Source organism: Triplophysa rosa, linkage group LG4, assembly GCF_024868665.1.
Source record: "Triplophysa rosa linkage group LG4, Trosa_1v2, whole genome shotgun sequence".
Classification (NCBI taxonomy): domain Eukaryota; kingdom Metazoa; phylum Chordata; class Actinopteri; order Cypriniformes; family Nemacheilidae; genus Triplophysa; species Triplophysa rosa.
In genome coordinates, this window is record NC_079893.1 from 31,071,442 (window position 1) to 31,092,041 (window position 20,600).

The 20,600-nt window shown below is 44.1% G+C and overlaps 1 protein-coding gene across 4 annotated transcripts in view; it reads left to right on the top strand.

Annotated features, from left to right (window-relative positions):
- LOC130552837 (GTPase IMAP family member 8-like) overlaps positions 1–20,600 on the top strand; it is a 42,098-nt gene that overhangs the window by 9,901 nt on the left and 11,597 nt on the right. Inside the window, exons 1-2 of one of the 4 annotated variants that reach the window (XM_057331465.1) lie at positions 1,962–2,246; positions 2,591–2,654. The exons of 2 other annotated variants lie outside the window; for them this stretch is intronic. In XM_057331465.1, coding sequence (XP_057187448.1) covers positions 2,648–2,654 — 7 coding nt within the window. In that variant the 5' untranslated portion in view covers positions 1,962–2,246; positions 2,591–2,647. Of the gene's footprint in view, positions 1–1,961; positions 2,247–2,590; positions 2,655–20,600 lie in introns of those variants that run through there. One more of the 4 variants, XM_057331467.1, reaches the window with a different exon arrangement.

Below are 20,600 nucleotides of genomic sequence, written 5' to 3' on the forward strand. Positions count from 1 at the left end.
TAGACACGGTGATGCATGCATGACCTCAACAAAACAAAAACAAGAACACAGAAATTCTTTCACTTTGAGCAAAGGAATCTGAATAAACACATAACTAGAATTCTAGCATGAGCACAGATGTTCTCACAGGAGACTTTGCTTGTTATATGACATCTTTTGAACATGTTTCTCAAACACACACCCAAACAGCAAATACACACCCTGCTTTACTTGAATCTCAACAATGGTGACAATAAACAAACGAAAGCTTCATGCTGCAATGCATGCTGGGTAACATCATAATACAAACTGTTCCGTACATGTGATGGTTTGTACTTAATCCACTTCTCGTAGTCCAAGTTTCTATTCGTATCCATACTGCGTCTGACTTCTTGTAAAAAACACTTACGCTTGTAGTCCAAGAATTGGCATTTTATTGATTACAATGTCGTTCACAGGAATTTCAGCAGCATGTACAACAACTTATTTGTTGATTTACTCCAAACTTAAATTGCCAGAATTAAAGATAACATATTGCTCCGCACTCGGGTTTTCTTCTTCAAAACATTATGTACAACGAACAGAAAAACAAGTCACGTGCCGCCGGAGCAAGCCACAACTGCGCATGCTCAGGGTAACCATAGCAAAAACGTGCAGGAGAACAATAAAGCCCAAACACAACTTCAACATTTAAGAGCACAAGAAAAATAATAATAATAATAACATAATAAATTAAATATGGCTCCAACACAAACTCATTCATGATTCCCAGCATGCATTGCAGTTGATCTGTTTATCTGAATTAGTCTGTTGATTGTCACCATTGCTGAGATTAACACACTGATTCCTGATGTCTGTGTGCATCTAACCTCTTCTGAAGTTTAAGATTTTATTTGCATCCAGTTTTCACAAATCATTTTATACGTCAAAATGCAAGCAAATTCCCTTCCACTATAATGTTATTTCAGCAGCACAGCATGCAATCTAGATGAGAGCAGTGAATCAAACTACAGGATGATGGACATTTTAATAACCAACACCTTTCAATTAAATTCTCATTTGCATTTCCATAACAAAAATACTTTAAAAACACACAGATTTTAAAGCAACAAATGTACTTTAAACACACAGTGGCAAACAAATTTAAATATGCTAATCATACAGATATTAATCATTTTTAAAGTCCATATGCAACAATTCGCTAGAGCTATGGAAACAAAAGCAGACACCTGAAAATATGTGTATTATACATACATATATTTTTTAAATAATGCATTTTAAAGTTAAAACATTGTCCACCCAGATAGCAAATTGTTGCTCCTGTTTGACAGAATTTTTATTGAGTTTCATTATTATTATAGTGATGATTGAGTCATTAGATGAACATCTGCATCAGCATTAATTTAACAATTTGCAAACATAAAACAATGCTTTTAGCATTTTTATTATTCTACAATTGTAAGAGTTTATTTTTAAGAATAAATATTTGTATGTTGCTATATTTTTTGCTTTTCTATTCATTACTGTCATTTGCAGTGTAAAACTCTGAAAAATGTGTCTACGGAACTTTGTGGAGATTGAAGACTTTTCTGAAAAACTTTCTTATGTGCAAACGCTCTATATTCTAAGAAATCAGCTTCCATGAATGTCTGTATGGTGAGGTTTTAAGTTTCAGAACAGTTAAACCTATTTCTTTGCTCAATACCGCACCCTTCTGGCCAAACGTTGCAAGTGGCAAAAGCAGCTGTGGATTGTACTTCCATGTATTTTCATTAAAAGCCATCCATATTCCGAAATTCACGGATGTCTGTTAAAAATGCAGACATGTGCACAATCTGGTCTATTTAACGGCATTTCTGTTAGTTCGCAGTACCCATCCGTTTAACCTCGCATAGCCTATTTTGTCATAAAGATCAGACAGACAATTAAAAATAGGTCCCCCGAGATCAGAGGTCGGATGTCTGACTTCGAGCACAATTCAAGACGTTTATTTCCGGGTGTGAGGTGGGAAATATCCGAAATACTTGCCTGAACCGCAGCATTATGCGTGCAACAACATATTGGATTAATCCACTGACTACATCACTCTAACAACATTCCCAAGCAACTGGAGTGTAATCACAGACAGCGAATTTCTACTGGCTGAGAAATCAGGTGCGCGCAAATGCGAGTTCCTGTTGATCGACCCTTGAGTTAAGACGGAAGTTTTTTTATCAAAGAACCAGACATATAATAAATTTCAAGAAGCATCGACGTCTGTGATCTCGGTGAGTTTTGATTTAGTTATCGAAAATTAGCAATGTTTTTACAATAGGCAGTGAAAGTGTAGTATGGTTTTAGCGGATTGATTACCATTTATATAACCACAGTTTTATGCCATAGTGAAACTAGCTATTGTTGCAAAACCATTGGTTAATTTTTGGGGTAACCATATTTGTTTTATTTTATTTGTACTTAAACTAGTGTTCAATTCTGAGGGAGACAAACCGATCTCGTGGTAAAAGAAAAAAAGGCATTTGTAAATAAAATTTAACAAGCGTAAATGTTGAAACAAAGAATACTAGGCTCCTTAGACACATGAAGTTATACGATATTTTTACTTCATTTTTAGTTTAGGATGAAACTTGAACACAATTGACATTTACATGTGGGACTGAAGGATTCTACAATGTCAGGTAAAATGTTAATTTACATTTAGCAGACGCTTTTATCCAAAGCAACTTACAAAGTAGGGGAAAACAATAGAAGCAGATGCTGACGGAAGAGATGTGTTTTTAGACAATTCTTAAAGACAACTGTCGGAACACGATCCGGGATACCTGCACGATCCGTTCTGCGCATGCGCGTAAATACGTAGTCACGGTTTCCCTACACTATTGGTATCACGTATGCGATGGAACACTTGACGGCCAGGCGACACAACTGGCGGCATATTTTGTAGGCTACATTGTGTTTTTCATTTAACAGTTCACGGCGGGTCTATTTTGATGTTTTTAAATGTAGCTTACGCTATGCATTATGATGTGTTTACCTGGTTGCCAATCCAAAATAATAAAGGAGTTGTTACATGAACATACACGATTTTGGTTACATGTGGAATAAAGTCTGAGTCTTTCTGTCACTGCAAACCTTCAGTTTCCTCCAGAGGTGTATAGTCCAGGGGCCAAAAAGTAAAAGTCCTGCCATATTTTTGTTTCACCAATGAAGCCATGAGCTGGTGCGCAAGTGTGGAACAGATCGTGCAGTGTCGTAAATCGTCGCAAAACAGAATTATAATTTGCGCATGCACGTTTTCTACTACGTCATTATGCACATGCGCGGACGGATCGTGCAGGCATCCCGGACCGTGTACCGACAACAACTACAGAATCCGCTGATTTTGTGGCAAGAGGGAGATCGTTTTCAGAGTCGTGGAACACATCCAGAGAAAGTGCGTGAGAGTGATTTTTTTCCCTTTGTGGGACTGGGACGGCACGACGTTGTTAGATTGCAGAGCGCAGGGATCGGGCGGGTTAATTATATATTTGTGACCCTGGACAACAAAACCAGTCTTATGGGTAAATTTTTCGAAATTGAGATTTTTACATAATCTGAAAGCTGAATAAATAAACTTTCTATAGATATGTGAGTTGTTAGAATAGGACAATATCTGGCTGAGATACAACCGTTTAAAACTCAGGAATCTGAGAGCGCAGAAAAATCAAAATATTGAGAAAATTGCCTTTGAAGTTGTTAATCAGGGGCACTGTAGCAGGCCATCCACTCACAAAAATAAAGTTTTTATATATTTAAGGTGGGAAATTTACAAAATATCTTCATGGAACATGATCTTTACTTAATATCCTAATGATTTTTGGCATAAAAGAAAAATCGATAATTTTGACCCACACAATGTATTTTTGTCTTTTACTAAAAATGTTCCCGTGCTACTTAAGACTGGTTTTGTGATCCAGGGTCACATTTATGTTCAATTCTGCTGTACAACACTCATAAAGCACCATAATGCACCATTCCTTCAGTTTTAATTTAAATGATAGATAATTTAAAAGCAGGCAAGAGTAAAATAAGATTAAACAGCACTTGCTTTATCAGTGACCATCAGATCATTGTTATATTACTAATACTGAAAATAGAATTCACTCAAAAAAATAGGTTACTGTCGTAACCCCGGTTCTCTGAAACATCGAGTGGAGAGATCCACCTATGGGAAGGGCATCCGTACCTGACCTCTGTAGAAGCATCCAATTGCACCAAGTCTGACTAGACAGACAGGAACGCGCGCCCTATGCCAGGTGAGGACCCGCCCCCTCACCTAATGCATAAAGGCTACTGCACGCTCTACCTTTCCTCAGTGAGCATATTCGCTTCTTGTGCAGCAAGCGGGGCAAACTTGGTGGATCTCTCCACTCGATGTTTCAGAGAACCGGGGTTACGACAGTAACCTATTGTTCTCTATCATCATCTCGTTACGAGATCCACCTATGGGAGAACTGGACAGCTCCCCAGTTGCCCAATACACTCAACGAAGGTCCGCAAGCCAGAAGACGGTCACCCGTGTGGGCGGCGCCAAACACGTCACAAAAAAGCAACCCAGGTACATAAAGAGGGAGCTAGATAACAGCTTTACAGGTGACATGCGATAGCATGCACACATAAGTGATGCTGACAATGCACATAGGAAAAATGTGAGATGCCAAGCGAAAGCCGGTATGCGTAAGACGTGAGATGCTTAGTGACGTAAGTGCGCTAAGCCTAACCCACCAAGCTATAAACGGGGTTAAAGAAGGCTATGTACCCACCCCTAAAACAGAATGAGCTACCGGGGTCCTGGTAACATCCAGCCGGTAGTATCTGACAAACGAATGAGGAGAAGTCCAACTAGCTGCGGCACAGATGTCCTGTAGCGAAACTCCCCTGAACAGAGCCCACGAAGCAGCCATGCCTCTGGTAGAGTGAGCTCTGAGGCCCCATGGGGGCTGCACTCCCATGGATTCATATGCCATAGAAATTGCTTCCACAAGCCAATGAGAGAGGCGTTGTTTGGAAATGGGATTCCCTGTGTGAGGGGGAGCCCAGGAAATGAAGGAGCTGATTGCTCTTTCTAAAAGCCTTAGTCCTGTCCATATACGCCCGCAGGGCACGCACAGGACACAAAGCATGTAACCTCTCATCCTCTGCAGAGGAAAAAGGAGTTGGGTGAAAGGCGGACAGCTCTATCACCTCACACGTCAAGGCCGGGTTAGGCCTGAGAAAACTCTTATTTCCACCGAAATAAAATTTTGTGCACGAAGGATGAACAGAGAGTGCATGCAAAACACTGACTCGTTTGGCAGAGGTCAGAGCCAGAAGCAATGCTGTTTTGAAAGACAGATGTTTCAGCGAAACGTCTCCCAAAGGTTCAAAGGGCCGACGAGACAGAGCCTCCAGCACCATGGAGAGGTCCCACTCTGGCACAGTTTTAGCAGGCGTGGGAAGAAAGCGCTGTGCGCCCTTCATAAACCTGCGAAGGAGAGGGTGTTGCCCTACAGATGTGCCATCGAACCCGACATGGCATGCAGCGATAGCTGCTAAATAGACCTTAATAGTGGAAAAGGATCTTCCTTTATCTATTAAGTCCTGCAAAAAGCACAAAATATCAGCAACAGAGCACTGATACGATATCAACCTGTGCCCATCACACCACTCCTCAAACACGCGCCACTTACAGTCATACAAAGACCGCGTAGAAGCGGCTCTAGCGTTCTGAATAGTGGCGATAACACGAGCAGGAAGACCAAATGTGTTTAAGTTTACCCTCTCACGGGCCAGGCCAGAGAGCCACCCTGTCCGGGTGGGGGTGGTAGATTTCCCCGTTCGCCTGGGACAGGAGGTCCGTGCGTAACAGGAGGGGCCATGGCTGAGCATACAACAGAGAAGAAATCTCCGCCATCCATGGTGCTTTGGGCCACCTCGGTGCTATCAGGAGACGAGACAAGTTCTGATCTCTCACCCTGGCCAGGGTAGGCAGTATCAAGCAGAGAGGAGGGAAGGCATAGAGCAGCACTCGTGGCCACGGGTGGGCCAGCGCATCCACGCCGAGGGGTGCGTTCTCGTTCCGTAGCGAGAAGAACATAGGACAATGGGCGTTTTCATGCGAGGTGAAGAGATCTGCGGCCGCCTGGCCGAATCTCCGCCACAGAAGGCCCACTACCTGAGGGTGGAGACGCCAATCTCCATAGAGTGGATTCCCCCTCGATAGAAGGTCCGCTCCCCTGTTCAGAACGCCCGGAACATGGTTGGCTCGTACGGACAGAAAATGTTGCCTGCTCCATACCAACAGCTTGTGAGCCAGAGCATGGAGCTTGGAGGAATGCATGCCCCCCTGGCAATTTATATATGCTACTGCAGTGGTGTTGTCGCAGCGTATCAGCACATGATGTCCCTGGAGGCGGGGCAAAAAATGCCTCAGAGCCTTCCAAACAGAGAGGAGCTCCAAATAGTTTATATGGGCTAAGTGAAGAGTGTTTGGCCACACACCGTTCACTGTTCTGCCCTCTTGTGTGGCTCCCCATCCTGTTAAGGACGCATCCGTCGTAACCACTTTCGGCAACATGATCGCTTCTAGCGGCGTTCCATGAGCGTAAAACTCCATCTTCCTCCAGTGGAGCAGCGCTGTTAAGCACGAGCGCGTCACTGTATCGGTGTGACAGAGATCGTGCAAGGGGCTGCGGTGGAGAAATAGGACCCACTTCATATAAGTCCTCATTCTCAGAAGGCCCAGAGTCAAAACTTGAATTGCCGATGCCATAAGACCCTGTAGTCTGAGACATGCGTGATACTGCACCCGCGCTCCTTCCTTGAATTGTGAGAGAGAATTCATGAATGAGAGGATGCGCTCCCACGATAAGCGGGCATGCATTGATACTGAATTCAGCTCCATACCCAGAAACACAGTGATCTGGCTCGGAGAGAAGTTGCTCTTGCTCTCGTTCACCCTGAAGCCGAGAGAGGTGATGTGAGCGATCACATGGCGTGTGTCTTCCATCACTTTCTCCTTGGAATCGGCTATGATCAGCCAATCGTCTATATATGTGAGGATTCTTAGGCCCACTATTCTGAGCGGCGCCAGCCCCACCTCCGTGCACTGATGTGAACCAGTCGTTCTGATGAATTGAACGAGAGAGAGTGCCGTGCGTTAACATTCTGAAATTGTATGTCCTTAAGTGTTTGTTCAACACTCTGAGATCCAGAATAGGACGAAGGGAGCCGTCCTTTTTCGGGACTAGGAAATAATGAGAATAAAACCCCTGGTTGTACAGATGTGAGGGTATCACCCATACCGCCCCCTTCTCGAGAAGGGAGGAAATCTCTTCTTTCAGAACGTGAGAGGAGCTCTCTTCCGTGTGAGAAGTGAGGATTCCGCCGAAACGCGGGTTTTTTTTTTGGCAAACTGAAGCCTGTAGCCCGTCGTAACAGTGCAGATAACCCAATCGGGGGCCGACACAGACTGCCAAGCTGTTGCATGAGCGCTGAGAGTACCCTCGCGCGTAGGGGATATACATGGAGCTGGCGGACTGCTCATTTGTGGTGCAATGGCACCATCTAGTGGACAGACTGGCGGCGACATGCGGGACATCGGAGAAACGGCTGCAGAGAGCAGAGTGTTTACTTTTGGTGTTTGGTTTTGATTCAGATATTTTATTTTTGAAACACAAGTGTAGCCGAAGCCTTTATTGAGTGTATGAGGGTTGATTTGTGCAAACTGTGAAGAGGCTTTGGTTGAGCACTTTTCAACACCGGTAGGGCACTTGTCACCGCTGATTTTCCCTCTAGCTCTGGAACAGGGAGCTGGTGAGGGGGATAGTGTATGGGGAACACCTGAACTTGTGGCCTTGTAGGGAAAAAGGGGCCCTAGGGTTGAGAACTTTCTCATCTTGGGTAAAGGGGGAAGAAAACTCAAACTTCCGTCCAATGGGCTGGGCGCCTGTGAACCTGGACCAAGAAGCCCCAGAAGGGGCATATCAGGTATGCCTCTTTCGTTTGCCATCCGAAGTGGTGGGGTTAGGGGGCTTCTTTGCTGCGGCTGCAGCGTAAGATGACTTACCCCAGGTCTTAGGTGGCTGGTTAGTCTGCTGGCTAGGCTGCAGGCTGGGTTGCCTGTTACGGGGCTTGTGTTTGGCCGCATTATCAAATGGCCGATTTGAGGCAGGGGCCTGAGGGGGATGAGAGGGAGCCTGGCGTGGAGCAGTCTTCCCAGGCAAGCACAGTTTAAACGCCTCATCCTCCTTCTTCTTATCATCGAAGCGCTGCTGCATTAGGGCAACCGCCGGACCGAAGAGAGCCTGGTCAGGCTCCACCGGGGCTCCTGCAATGTGCCTTTTCTCACTGTCGGGCAGACCAGAGAGATTTAGCCAGAGGGCGCGTTCCCCCGTAACTGAAAGGGCCATAGAACGTCTGCTGGCTTGGACGGCCATACGGGCATTGCGCAGAACCAGGTCATTAACAGTGACGATCTCTTTCCAGAGAGTAGGCGATGGGGAACCTTTATCCAGGTGCTTACCCATGTCTTCCAATAGCTCAGCCTGGTAGGCTGAGAGGAGGGAGGAAACAAATAGCGCTCGCACCGACAGAGCAGATGCTTTGTACGAGGTCTGGAAATCCGAAGCCGTAAAGCGGTCCATCTTGTTAGGGAGTGCTGGCTTGCGCGGAGCCAGAAGACCTCCCTGAGAGGGGCTGAGGTGTCTAGTGATGGACGGCTCGATAGCGGGAGGGTCACCCAAACCGAGCGATGCCATATTCTTAACCTCCAGACCCGTTAAGCCATGCTTCAGGTCGAGCGGGTCATTCCAAAAATGGCGCATGTGCTTAGCACACGCAGGGACAATCGGGAAGAGTTGTTTCTGTGGACCGGCCGGGGGGCCGAGGAGTTTGCCGTCGTAGATGTCCCTCTCCTGATCGGCGGTATTCTGGAGAGCTGGCCAATCGATGCTGAGCCGGGCGGCCGCTCGCTCACACACCTCGAGGAGAATCGCGTGCGGTTGTGCAGCCGCGCCGCTAGCCGGAGTAGCCTGGACGGACGGGATGATGTCCTTGTCCTCTGAGCCATCGAGTAAAGAGGGATCGTCATCTTCACCCGAGCCGGCAGGCTCACCATGAAATGACGAAACCCCGGGTAGGATATCGTCGAGTAAGCTCTCATCGGCCTGGTCGGCCCAACTGAGAGCTGGCAGACTCTGGGAGGCCCCCAGAGCTGCCCCATACTCGACCGCTTCAGCATCCGAGTCGCACTGTTCTTCGACGCCCTGGGTGGAGGCAATCTTAAGCCAGCGCCTGAGAAGCTTCTTAGGCAGGGCCAGGCAATGGCTGCAGTTTTCCGGCAGCGAAAGTGCTTCCTTGGCGTGTTTAAACCCCATACACGCAAGGCAATAGGGATGGGTATCCCTTGCGGCGATAAGGGAGCCGCAGGCGGCAGGGCATGCACGTGACTGCGGGTCCGATGGGGGAGCAGATCATTTATCCATGCGGAGAAACAGGCGGGCAGCCTGGTAACAGAAAGGATGGCGAGCGTGGGTGGCAAGCCGACCAATCGAAGATAAATAGCAACCAACCGTAAAATCCTGACAACACTCCTGGCGAAGGCTGATCGGAGATATGTCCTTCTGTGGGCCAAGTGAAGTCAGACAAGCACAGTAAAGCTGCGTAGCAAAGAGGTCGCGAGAAGCGAATGTCAACTGAGGAAAGGTAGCGCGTGCAGTAGCCTTTATGCATTAGGTGAGGGGGCGGGTCCTCACCTGGCATAGGGCGCGCGCTCCTGTCTGTCTAGCCAGACTTGGTGCAATTGGATGCTTCTACAGAGGTCAGGTACGGATGCCCTTCCCATAGGTGGATCTCGTAACGAGATGATGATAGAGAACATTGCGCCACAAAAACAGTTTCTGAATGATTATGTTAAGATATTGACTAAGACAACAAATACTGAATGTATTTATGATGATAACGTGTATGTGCAAGCGATTTAACGCTTTTATCATCTCTGCAGTCGTACGTGTTTTCAACACCTCAAAACAACACAGGTAACGAGCGATGCTGGCTCCGCCTTCACACAATGACTCTGTACCGGGGAGGGGGCGTGGCTAGCTCGTAATGCATTTTCAAGCCCACATTGAATTTTGCAACACCCAACGCGCTGTGTGTCAATGAAAATGCAATACCAAATGTTCAACCTGTTAATGTTAATTCATTTAGGGAAAATAACATTTGAATTTTCATTTTGCTACAGTTTTGCTTGACTATCTTAAACATATATAATCAATCCGGGAAATGCATTTTAATTTTAATTTTGCAACTTAAAGAGCGTTAAAAATACCCATTTAAATAACATATTAAAACTAGTGTAGGAACTGACAAATGTAATTGATATAATTGAATTTTTATTTTCATTTTGCACATTTAAAATGTATATTTAAATACACAATTGCGTTGTCATTTTACATACTGCATTGCCATTTTGCGTATTGCATTTCAAATTGAAAATAGCAACCAATATGCTTCCATACGTGAGCAGGAACGTACTTAAAAATAAACTTCAACCACGCATTCCTAATATCAGAATCCGAAGGAATCGACTGTGTTCTTCCACAACAGGCGCTGCACAATGTTGCATGTTTGCTGCTTGGTGGCTCTAAATAAAAATAACAGTGAAAGAAGTCCTCACTTTTGCACATATGACACGGGGCTAGCCGCTCTCGAGAGCCCTTCGCTAAAGTGACAGGGTTGCCAGATCTTCACAGAAAAAATAAGCAAATAAAGACAAGACAAAAACAAAACTTANAATTATAGTTTAAGATTATCATTAATAATCTAATAGCATTTGAAGTTTTGTGGTGAAGACATGTCAAGAGACCGCGTCCTTCTTTATCCAGCTCTATCATCTCAGCTCTTGTCAGGTCCCCTAATATCCAAATGTAGTTAATAAACCCAGAGAGATTTAAACCAGAAACACTCATTCATGAAAATCATAAACTATTCTGCTCCTTTAAGATTTGATTCAGTATTGCACAAATGTTTGCTGTAAAACAATATTGTAATTGCTTAGAGGCAAATCTCTTTGAATTACTGAACGGCTCAAGAGCTCAACTAAAGCAAACACTGAGCACAATTATGGTGGCAATGTTGTTGTTGTTTTTTCTTTCTTCCAGCTGATGTCAGTTGTAGTTCTTGTGTTTCTCTTTTCTTCAGTGATGTTGATTGTTAACAGCAGGTGTTCATCACTAATGCTCAATCATCATTTAATTACTCACTTAATTATCTCATGAACTTTAACTCTTTGAGGACTTGGATGTGACTTGAGACTTGCTTGTGACTTGAAAGGAATGACTTGGTTCATCCCTGGTGAAATCAGCTCATGGGTTCATGGGTGAAACAAAAGTATGGCAAGACTTTTACTCTTTGGCCCCTGGACTACCCACCTCTGCTCCTAGAGGAGTTCCATGAGCGTAAAACTCCGTCTTCCTCCAGTGGCGCAGCGCTGTTAAGCACGAGTGCATCACTGTAATGGTGCGATCGAGATCGTGCAAGGGGCTGAGTTGGAGAGATAAGACCCACTTCATATAAGCCCTCATTCTCAGAAGGCCCAGACGCAAAACTTGAATTGCCGATGCCATAAGACCCTGTAATCTGAGACATGCGCGATACTGCACCTGCGCTCCTTCCTTGAATTGTGAGAGAGAATTCATGAATGAGAGGGAACATTTTATCTACGCGATAAGCGGGATTGACACTAAATTCAGCTCCAGACCCAGAAACACAGTGATCTGGCTCGGAGAGAAGTTGCTCTTGCTCTCATTCACCCTGAAGCCGAGAGAGGTGATGTGAGCGATCACACGGCGTGTGTCTTCCATCACTTTCTCCTCAGAATCGGCTATGATTAGCGTAACACACGCCCTGGTAGGCGAAGCGAAGAAATTTCCTGTGTGGAGGATATATGCTTATGTGGAAAAAAGCATATTTTAGATCGACTGATGTGAACCAGTCGTTCTGATAAATTGAACGAGAGAGAGTGCCGTGCGTTAACATTCTGAAATTGTATGTCCTTAAGTGTTTGTTCAACACTCTGAGATCCAGAATAGGACGAAGGGAGCCGTCCTTTTTCGGGACTAGGAAATAATGAGAATAAAACCCCTGGTTGTACAGATGCGAGGGCATCACCCGTACCGCCCCCTTCTCGAGAAGGGAGGAAATCTCATCTTTCAGAACGTGAGCGGAGCTCTCTTCCGTGTGAGAAGAGAGGATTCCGCTAAAGCGCGGGTTTTTTTTGGCAAACTGGAGCCTGTAGCCTGTCGTAACGGTGCGGATAACCCAATCGGGGGCCGACACAGACTGCCAAGCTGTCGCATGAGCGCTGAGAGTACCCACGCGCGTTGGGGATATGCACGAAGCTGCCGGCACGGCCGGACTGCTCATTCGTGGTGCAATGGCGCCATCTAGTGGACAGACTGGCGTCGACATGTGGGACATCGAAGAAACGGCTGCAGAGAGCAGAGCGTTTACTCTTGGTGTTTGGTTTTGATTCCGATTTTTTATTTTTGAAACACACAGCGGGGCCGAAGCCTTTATTGAGTGTATGAGGGGTGATTTGTGCAAACTGTGAAGAGGCTTTGGTTGAGCACTTTTCAACACCGGCAGGGCACTTGTCACCGCTGATTTTCCATCTAGGAACAGGGAGCTGGTGAGGGGGATAGTGTATGGGGAACACTTGAACTTGTGGTGTGTGAGGGTGGGCACCTGAACACGGAAAAAGGGGCCCTTGGGTTGAGAACTTTCTCATCTTGGGTAAAGGGGAAAGAAAACTCAAACTTCCGTCCAATAGGCTGGGCGCCCGTGAACCTGGACCAAGAAGCCCCAGAAGGGGCATATCAGGTATGCCTCTTTCGTTTGCCATCCGAAGTGGTGGGGTTAGGGGGCTTCTTTGCTGCGGCTGCAGCATAAGATGACTTACCCCAGGTCTTAGGTTGCTGGTTAGTCTGCTGGCTAGGCTGCAGGCTGGGTTGCCTGTTACGGGACTTGTGTTTGGCCGCATTATCAAACGGCCAATTTGAGGCCGGGGCCTGAGGGGGAAGAGAGGGAGCCTGGCGTGGAGCAGTCTTCCTAGGCAAGCACAGTTTAAACGCCTCATCCTCCTTCTTATCATCGCAGCGCTGCTACATTAGGGCAACCACCAGACCGAAGAGAGCCTGGCCAGGCTCCACCGGGGCTCCTTCAATGCGCCTTTTCTCACTGTCGGGCAGACCAGAGAGATTTAGCCAGAGGGCGCGTTCCCCCATAACTGAAAGGGCCATAGTACGTCCGCTGGCTTTGACGGCCATACGGGCATTGCGCAGAACCAGGTCGTTAACAGTGACGATCTCTTTCCAGAGAGTAGGCGATGGGGAACCTTTATCCAGGTGCTTACCCATGTCCTCCAATAACTCAGCCTGGTAGGCTGAGAGGAGGGAGGAAACATTTAGCGCTCGCACCGACAGAGCAGACGCTTGTACGAGGTCTGGAAAACCGAAGCCGTAAAGCGGTCCATCTTGTTAGGGAGTGCTGGCTTGGGGGAAGCCAGAAGACCTCCCTGAGAGGGGCTGAGGTGTCTAGCGATGGACGGCTCAATAGCGGGAGGGTCACCCAAACCGAGCGATGCCATATTCTTAACCTCCAGACCCGTTAAGCCATGCTTCAAGTCGAGCGGGTCATTCCAAAAATGGCGCATGTGCTCAGCGCAAGCGGGGACAATCGACAAGAGCTGTTTCCGTGGACCAGCCGGGGGGCCGAGGAGTTTGCCGTCGAAGATGTCCCTCTCCTGATTGGCGGTATTCCGGAGAGCCGGCCAATCGATGCTGAGCCGGGCGGGCGCTCGCTCACACACCTCGAGGAGGATCACGTGCAGTTGTGCAGCCGCGCCGCTAGCCAGAGTAGCCTGGACGGACGGGATGATGTCCTCGTCCTCCGAGCCATCGAGTAAAGAACGATCTTCATCATCACCCGAGCCGGCAGGCTCACCATGAAACGACGAAACCCCGGGTAGGACATCGTCGAGTAAGCTCTCATCGGCCTGGTCGGCCCAACTGAGAGCTGGCAGACTCTGGGAGGCCCCCAGAGCTGCGCCGCACTCGACCGCTTCAGCATCCGAGTCGCACTGTTCTTCGACGCCCTGGGTGGAGGCAATCTTAAGCCGGCACCTGAGAAGCTTTTTAGGCAGGGCGAGGCAATGGCTGCAGTTTTCCGGCAGCGAAAGTGCTTCCTCGGCGTGTTTAAACCCCATACACACAAGGCAATAGGGATGGGTATCCCTTGCGGCGATAAGGGAGCCGCAGGCGGCAGGGCATGCACGCGACTGCGGGTCCGATGGGGGAGCAGATCGTTTATCCATGCGGAGAAACAGGCGGGCAGCCTGGTAACAGAAAGGATGGCGAGCGTGGGTGGCAAGCCGACCAATCGAAGATAAATAGCAACCAACCGCAAAATCCTGATAACACGCCTGGCGAAGGCTGATCGGAGATATGTCCTTCTGTAGGCCAAGTGAAGTCAGACAAGCACAGTAAAGCTGCGTAGCAAAGAGGTTGCGAGAAGCGAATGTCAACTGAGGAAAGGTAGCGCATGCAGTAGCCTTTATGCATTAGGTGAGGGGGCGGGTCCTCACCTGCCATAGGGCGCACGCTCCTGTCTGTCTAGCCAGACTTGGTGCAATTGGATGCTTCTACAGAGGTCAGGTACGGATGCCCTTCCCATAGGTGGATCTCGTAACGAGATGATGATAGAGAACACAAGGCAGTTGTTTTTCAGAATTAATTGACTAATAGTTATTCATTTAAACTTTACGGATATTCTGTAATAATGTTTGTGTTCAGCATCAGTCACTATTCACTTTCACTGCATGGTTTTCATTCAATGAAGGTATACTATAATTTACACTGAATTTTTGTGTTAAATAGAAAGATGTTACATGTTTGGAACAAGTTTTTTGTGTGAAAATTGTATGTCTGAGGTATTCAGTTCTGCTCCTGAGTTTAGCGCCATTAATCCTGAAGATCTTGATTAGATGGTTCAGTTGTGTTTGCTAAGGATTGGCCCTCCAAAAGCAGGATTGACCACCCCTTCTGTACATTCACTAGCAGCAGTAGGTGCTTTAATCACAAAGTTATATTTGAAATGAAAGTCTGAAAAACATGTTGATAAAACACATAATGTACTATATGCACAGTCCTCTATAAATATTTAAACAGGGACTCATAAATTCACAAATTAAGTAATGAATTGACTGTAGTTAAAACGAGTGTTCATTTTAAATTTAATTTTTAATGTTAATGTTACGGTCTGCACAGGGACTCGAGAGATTGAGGATCCAATTGCAGTGAGTTTATTAAGGGTAATCCACAGACATAATCCAAGACAGGCATGAAGTCCAAAACAGTATTGATGTTAGCTGTGACACCAAAGCTCAGATGCTCGTGTCAAAAAAACGAAGCGATTTTCAGTGAAGCTTAGTATCGAGGCTTGATTCGTTCTATCAAAATTACGTGACCAATGATGTCCGAAGCTTCGTTTCACACACACCCAAGTGACTGCTTAGTCCTTTGATTAAAAGGTTTAAAAAATTTCGACACAGACCACGCCCTCATTGGTTGTTACAGCTACAGATTTACATCGTATGAAAGTGCGATGTAAATCTGGCAATCATGTGTACTTTTTTGTGCATGTATCTGCATTTATTTACTTCCTCTATTCATGAGTTTGACTTGTTTACAAACAGGAAAAATGTCCACATCCACAATACAAAATGTTATGTTTATTGTTTTGAGTTACTAGCAGAGGTGGGAGCAAGTCAAGTCTCAAGTCAAGTCTCAAGTCAGTGGTTTATCTCAGGAGTTCTCAATCCTGATCCTCAGGAACCCCCTGACAGAATGTTTTAGATGTATCTCTATATAAAACACCTGATTCAACTCATCTGCTAGTTACCTTAGATAGCAAGAGAGCAGATGAAAACCACTGAATCAATGTTCATAATGGTTGATGTGTCAATGCTAATGGAATTGAATCAATATCACTGTTGCAACTGAAATTAATGTTGAAAAAATGTTGAAATTTCAGCAAACCACCATTATTGTGATCAGTGTTTGCTTTAGTTGAGACGTTGATCCCTGACTTTGGTAAAGTTAAATCAATCTTCTCTTGCGTTGTTTATAACAATGTTGGATTTAGAACACTTATTAAGAAGGAGATGATTTAAAGCGGCTGCAGCTTACATCTTTGATGGCTGTTGTTTTGTAATAAAGATGAGTAACAACATTTGTAAGGTTTATGTCAATCATTTCATGACTGAAGTGAATGTTGTAGTTCTCAAATGTAAAAGTACTGTGACTAAATATTGTGATTTCTTGCTTTGACAAACTTAGACATCAACACTCATCATACAAACCTCAACAATGGTGACAATCATCAAACTAATTCAGATAAACTGATCAACTGCAATGCATGCTGGGAGTCATGAATGAGTTTTGTACTATGATGTTACCCAGCATGCATTGCAGCATGAAGCTTTCTTTTGTTGATTGTCACCATTGTTGAGTTTCATACACTGATTATTCATATCTAATTGATTCAGTGAGCAAAGTTTTACTGGAGTAATTTATTATAAATCATGATAGGAGGCTAGCAATGCAATTATTACACTGTATCAAAGAAATCATCACAAGAAGTTTAGATAACAATACAAGTACTGGTAAATTACTACAGCCAGCTGACTCTTCTGATCATAGTTTTTATTGTTTTAACAGATGTATTTAACACACAGTTATAACAGACATTGAAAACTTAACATTACAGTTCAAGAGTCAAGGTCCCAACTAAAGCAAACTCTGATCACAATAATGGTGGTTTGTTGAAATCTCAACATCTTTTCTACATTAATTTCAGGTGCAACAGTGATATTGATTCAATGCCATTAGCATTGACACATCATCCATTATGAACATTGATTCAGTGGTTTTCATCTGCTCTCTTGATATCTAAGGTAACTAGCAGATGAGTTGAATCAGGTGTTTTATATAGAGACACATCTAAAACATTCTGTCAGGGGGTTCCTGAGGATCAGGATTGAGAACACCTGAGGTAAACCACTGACTTGAGACTTGACTTGAGACTTATGGAAGTATTTCAATGTCATTAGTCTCTGAAGCAAAAAAGCATGTTGAATTACCACTAATCAAAAATAAATCTGTTGCATTACCAGTGCTTGCATTTTTAGAGTCTGCAATTCAATATGGTTGTATATTTAAGCTGTGAATATTTCAAATTGAAACATTTCACGCACAATTTCACCGTTAAAAAGTTCAATAATCAAAATTCGCCTTTTAAATTTCCCTTAAAATTTCAACTTGTTATAAAATACAACCTTTAATTTTCGACAGACAATTTTCAGTCCATATTATTTCGGTTTAAAAATTCGCTTCCACAAATTCAGTGGTTCAAATTCGACTTGAAATTCAGAGTTCCACATCCGGGAATCCCAGGAGAAGCAATAGAGCGCCGATTCCGCCAATGCATGATCTCTACCTGCTGCCTGACCGCTTCACCAGCAGGTGGTGCAAGTCGCTTCTGACGAAGACCAAAGCAAGAAATGCAGATACTTTTTATATGTTTGCAGCACAGTCCACTCATCTGCTCGATTAAGTGAATTTATTTGATCTCATAGATCTCTTCTTATGCATCATCAACATCAGAAATTTTAGGTTTCCTGCTCTGGCTCGAAGGAATTAAGTTATTTTTTACTTCAGCACATCGTGTTCACATAAATACTATGCATCATCAGCATTTACAGGACATGTATTGTGTTTGAAGCGGTCAAATAACTGAGATCTCAACTAGGAGCTTATTGACCCGTACTCTCCCATGTGCTTCTGTTTATATGAAGTAGCTGCAATCTCAATAAACATTCTTTTTATTTTCCTTGCGTGATCTTGTTTTAATTTGAGACTCTCAGAACATGCTGGATGTTGTGGAATTGTGGAAACGTTCGTTTGTTAATACGAGACAGAAAAACTGATATTTTAGCCAAGCGAACTTCTTGAGCAGGCCAGATAAAATAGACCAGATAAAAATAGTCAGCACTTTCTTTAGAACCCGACTAGACCCGAAACGTCTTGTGCAGCCTGCAGCCAAGCAAGATACCTCACGGCGTTATGGATCTATACGCGCAAAGATAAAAACTTTTGTTGCATGCTGTGTGCGTTTCCCAATAATGTGCCACACACGAACATGCGAGTATGACTACACGCTAATTGCTTGAGTTGCTGTCTGTTCATTAAATGCTAAAATGTCAATCACTCACGGTATATTAACCTAATTATGTCTTGTAAAGTTTGGCGTAACACATATTTGTTGTTTACCTAACCATAAAATGTAATTAATTTGTGTCTTTCGGGGCGATTGGTAAAAGCACATTCATTATAAATTACCAGAGACCCGATGCCATATCGGACACGACCTGTGCCCAAGGCATATTTTGTCAACGTTTTAGACCCGAAGCCGCTGGGACACATGAGGACCTCTCTAACATACACCTCAATGCAAGTCAGTTTGCATGGCCGAGCAGTGAAAAATATATTTAATTACTGGTCAGAAAACAATATGAGTGCTCCATGGCAATATACACAACTATCTGTAGATGTTGCTGTTTGGCGCATTGTATTTCGTATACTTTTATATTAGGCTATAGCCTTTCTTTTTAATTAGCTTACCCAATACTATAACATATCAAAACGAAATTACGATTTGGTATAATAATTTTTAATCTATATGCTCACATAATAAATCAACATATTGTTAAATTTATGCATTTTAAATGACAGAAATACACTAAAACCATGTTGGAGAAACACGTAATGTACGTGTCTAAAATGTATGTGTACAGTTCAGTTAAATTATCAAATTTACCCTCTTTAAACTTTTGCTAAACATTTAGCTGAATATCCACAACATGTATGGTGGCATGGTGGAACAAAAACGTTATAAGCTTGCAAGATTTGCTAAGTGCCTTTAGCCAGGGCCGGATTATCCAATGGGCATTATGGGCCCATGCGTGCTTGGGGCCCAAGAAAGGGGGAGAAAATGTTTTCGCTATATTCATTCTGCCGTGTGCCTCTCTGGCCGCACACACGCAAGTGCGCACACAAAACCGTGTTTCTAACGTACGCAAGTCTGTCTCTTGATTTAGTAACTTTTACAAGACTTTTAGCAGCTTTTGTTCAGAAGCACAATGCGATAAATCAAGCGACTTTCCGATAAACTTTAGCTTTCAGTGGGAAAATGTCCCCCGCGAGCGCAAGGTCTCTCTTTCCTCGCGCAGGGATCGTCTCATTGAGCGGCAGGAAGAAGCAGCACATTCCACAGGTGACTCCTGAATGAAATGAGTACAAAACAGCGTTTCCAACAACCTGTCACTGTTATCCACTGTTTGAATGTGTACACATGAACCCATTTCGTCTGTGAATATGCACATGGTTACCATGACAGAGGCTGTGTGACAGAATATAGCCAAAATCGCCGCTTTTTATAGAAACTGAAAAGATGTAAATGAGAACGGCTTTATTGTTGTGAATATAAGATATAGGTTAAGTTAGAATACCCTCACGGTTGTCTTTAAAATCTTAAAAAGGTAAGAGTTTTTTTTACATGTATTTGGTGTGTCTTCGCCAATAATGAATTTTATATTGATATAATGTTGATCAGGTCTAACTGCCTTAATTTACCGATTTTTAGCCTAAGTTAATAGAAAATCCAGAGTGCTTTTACATGCATTGCAAAATGTTTACTTACACAGACTCGTAACAGTATAACTAATATTCGTTAATGCCGTTTACATTACACGCTTACATAAGAACGTGAGTCGCGAAGTGCTTGTTACACAAATAAAGTTGAACAAGTGGACAAATTACTCTTATAGTATAATCATTGACAAAGTCTGCCCTTTTATTCTTAGAAAAATGAATATGTTTATGTATGTGGGGGGGTCTACAAGACACTTGTGCCCAGGGGCCCCTGAATTCTTAATCCGGGCCTGCCTTTAGCCTACTCTGTCCATTTAGCTTCCACGGACCACGCCATCACGGCCGGTGTACCATGCTAAAACGCTTAATGTTGCTTAATCTTCAGACCAGATGATTAGTATAGCCTATAGCCTACACCTTTTTAATAACCGTAGGCTACAGAAATGCAGAAGAGCCCTAAATATGAATGCAAAAAGCACAAAATGACACAATAAGAATTTTAGCATGTCCCGCCGTATTTCTCACATAATACCAGAACTAGGTATAGGTGTCTTTATTGTTGCAGTATTTCAGTTTGTTTTTATTCATTCGTTCATACAATAGGTTATAATTGGCTTTATTTTGTTTGCGTTCTGAGATTTCAGATGAAAAGTATAGGCATAATTATTTCCATTGATATTTCTCTTTTAAGTGGTGTAGATATTCGTTTGTTTAAGTTACATTTATATCCTACATTTACTAAATATTTTACAATTACGTTTTTAAGAAAAGATTTATTTATATTGTAGATTATTTTACGTTCTGATGAAAAATTGTTCATGGCTTGTTCTTACATCT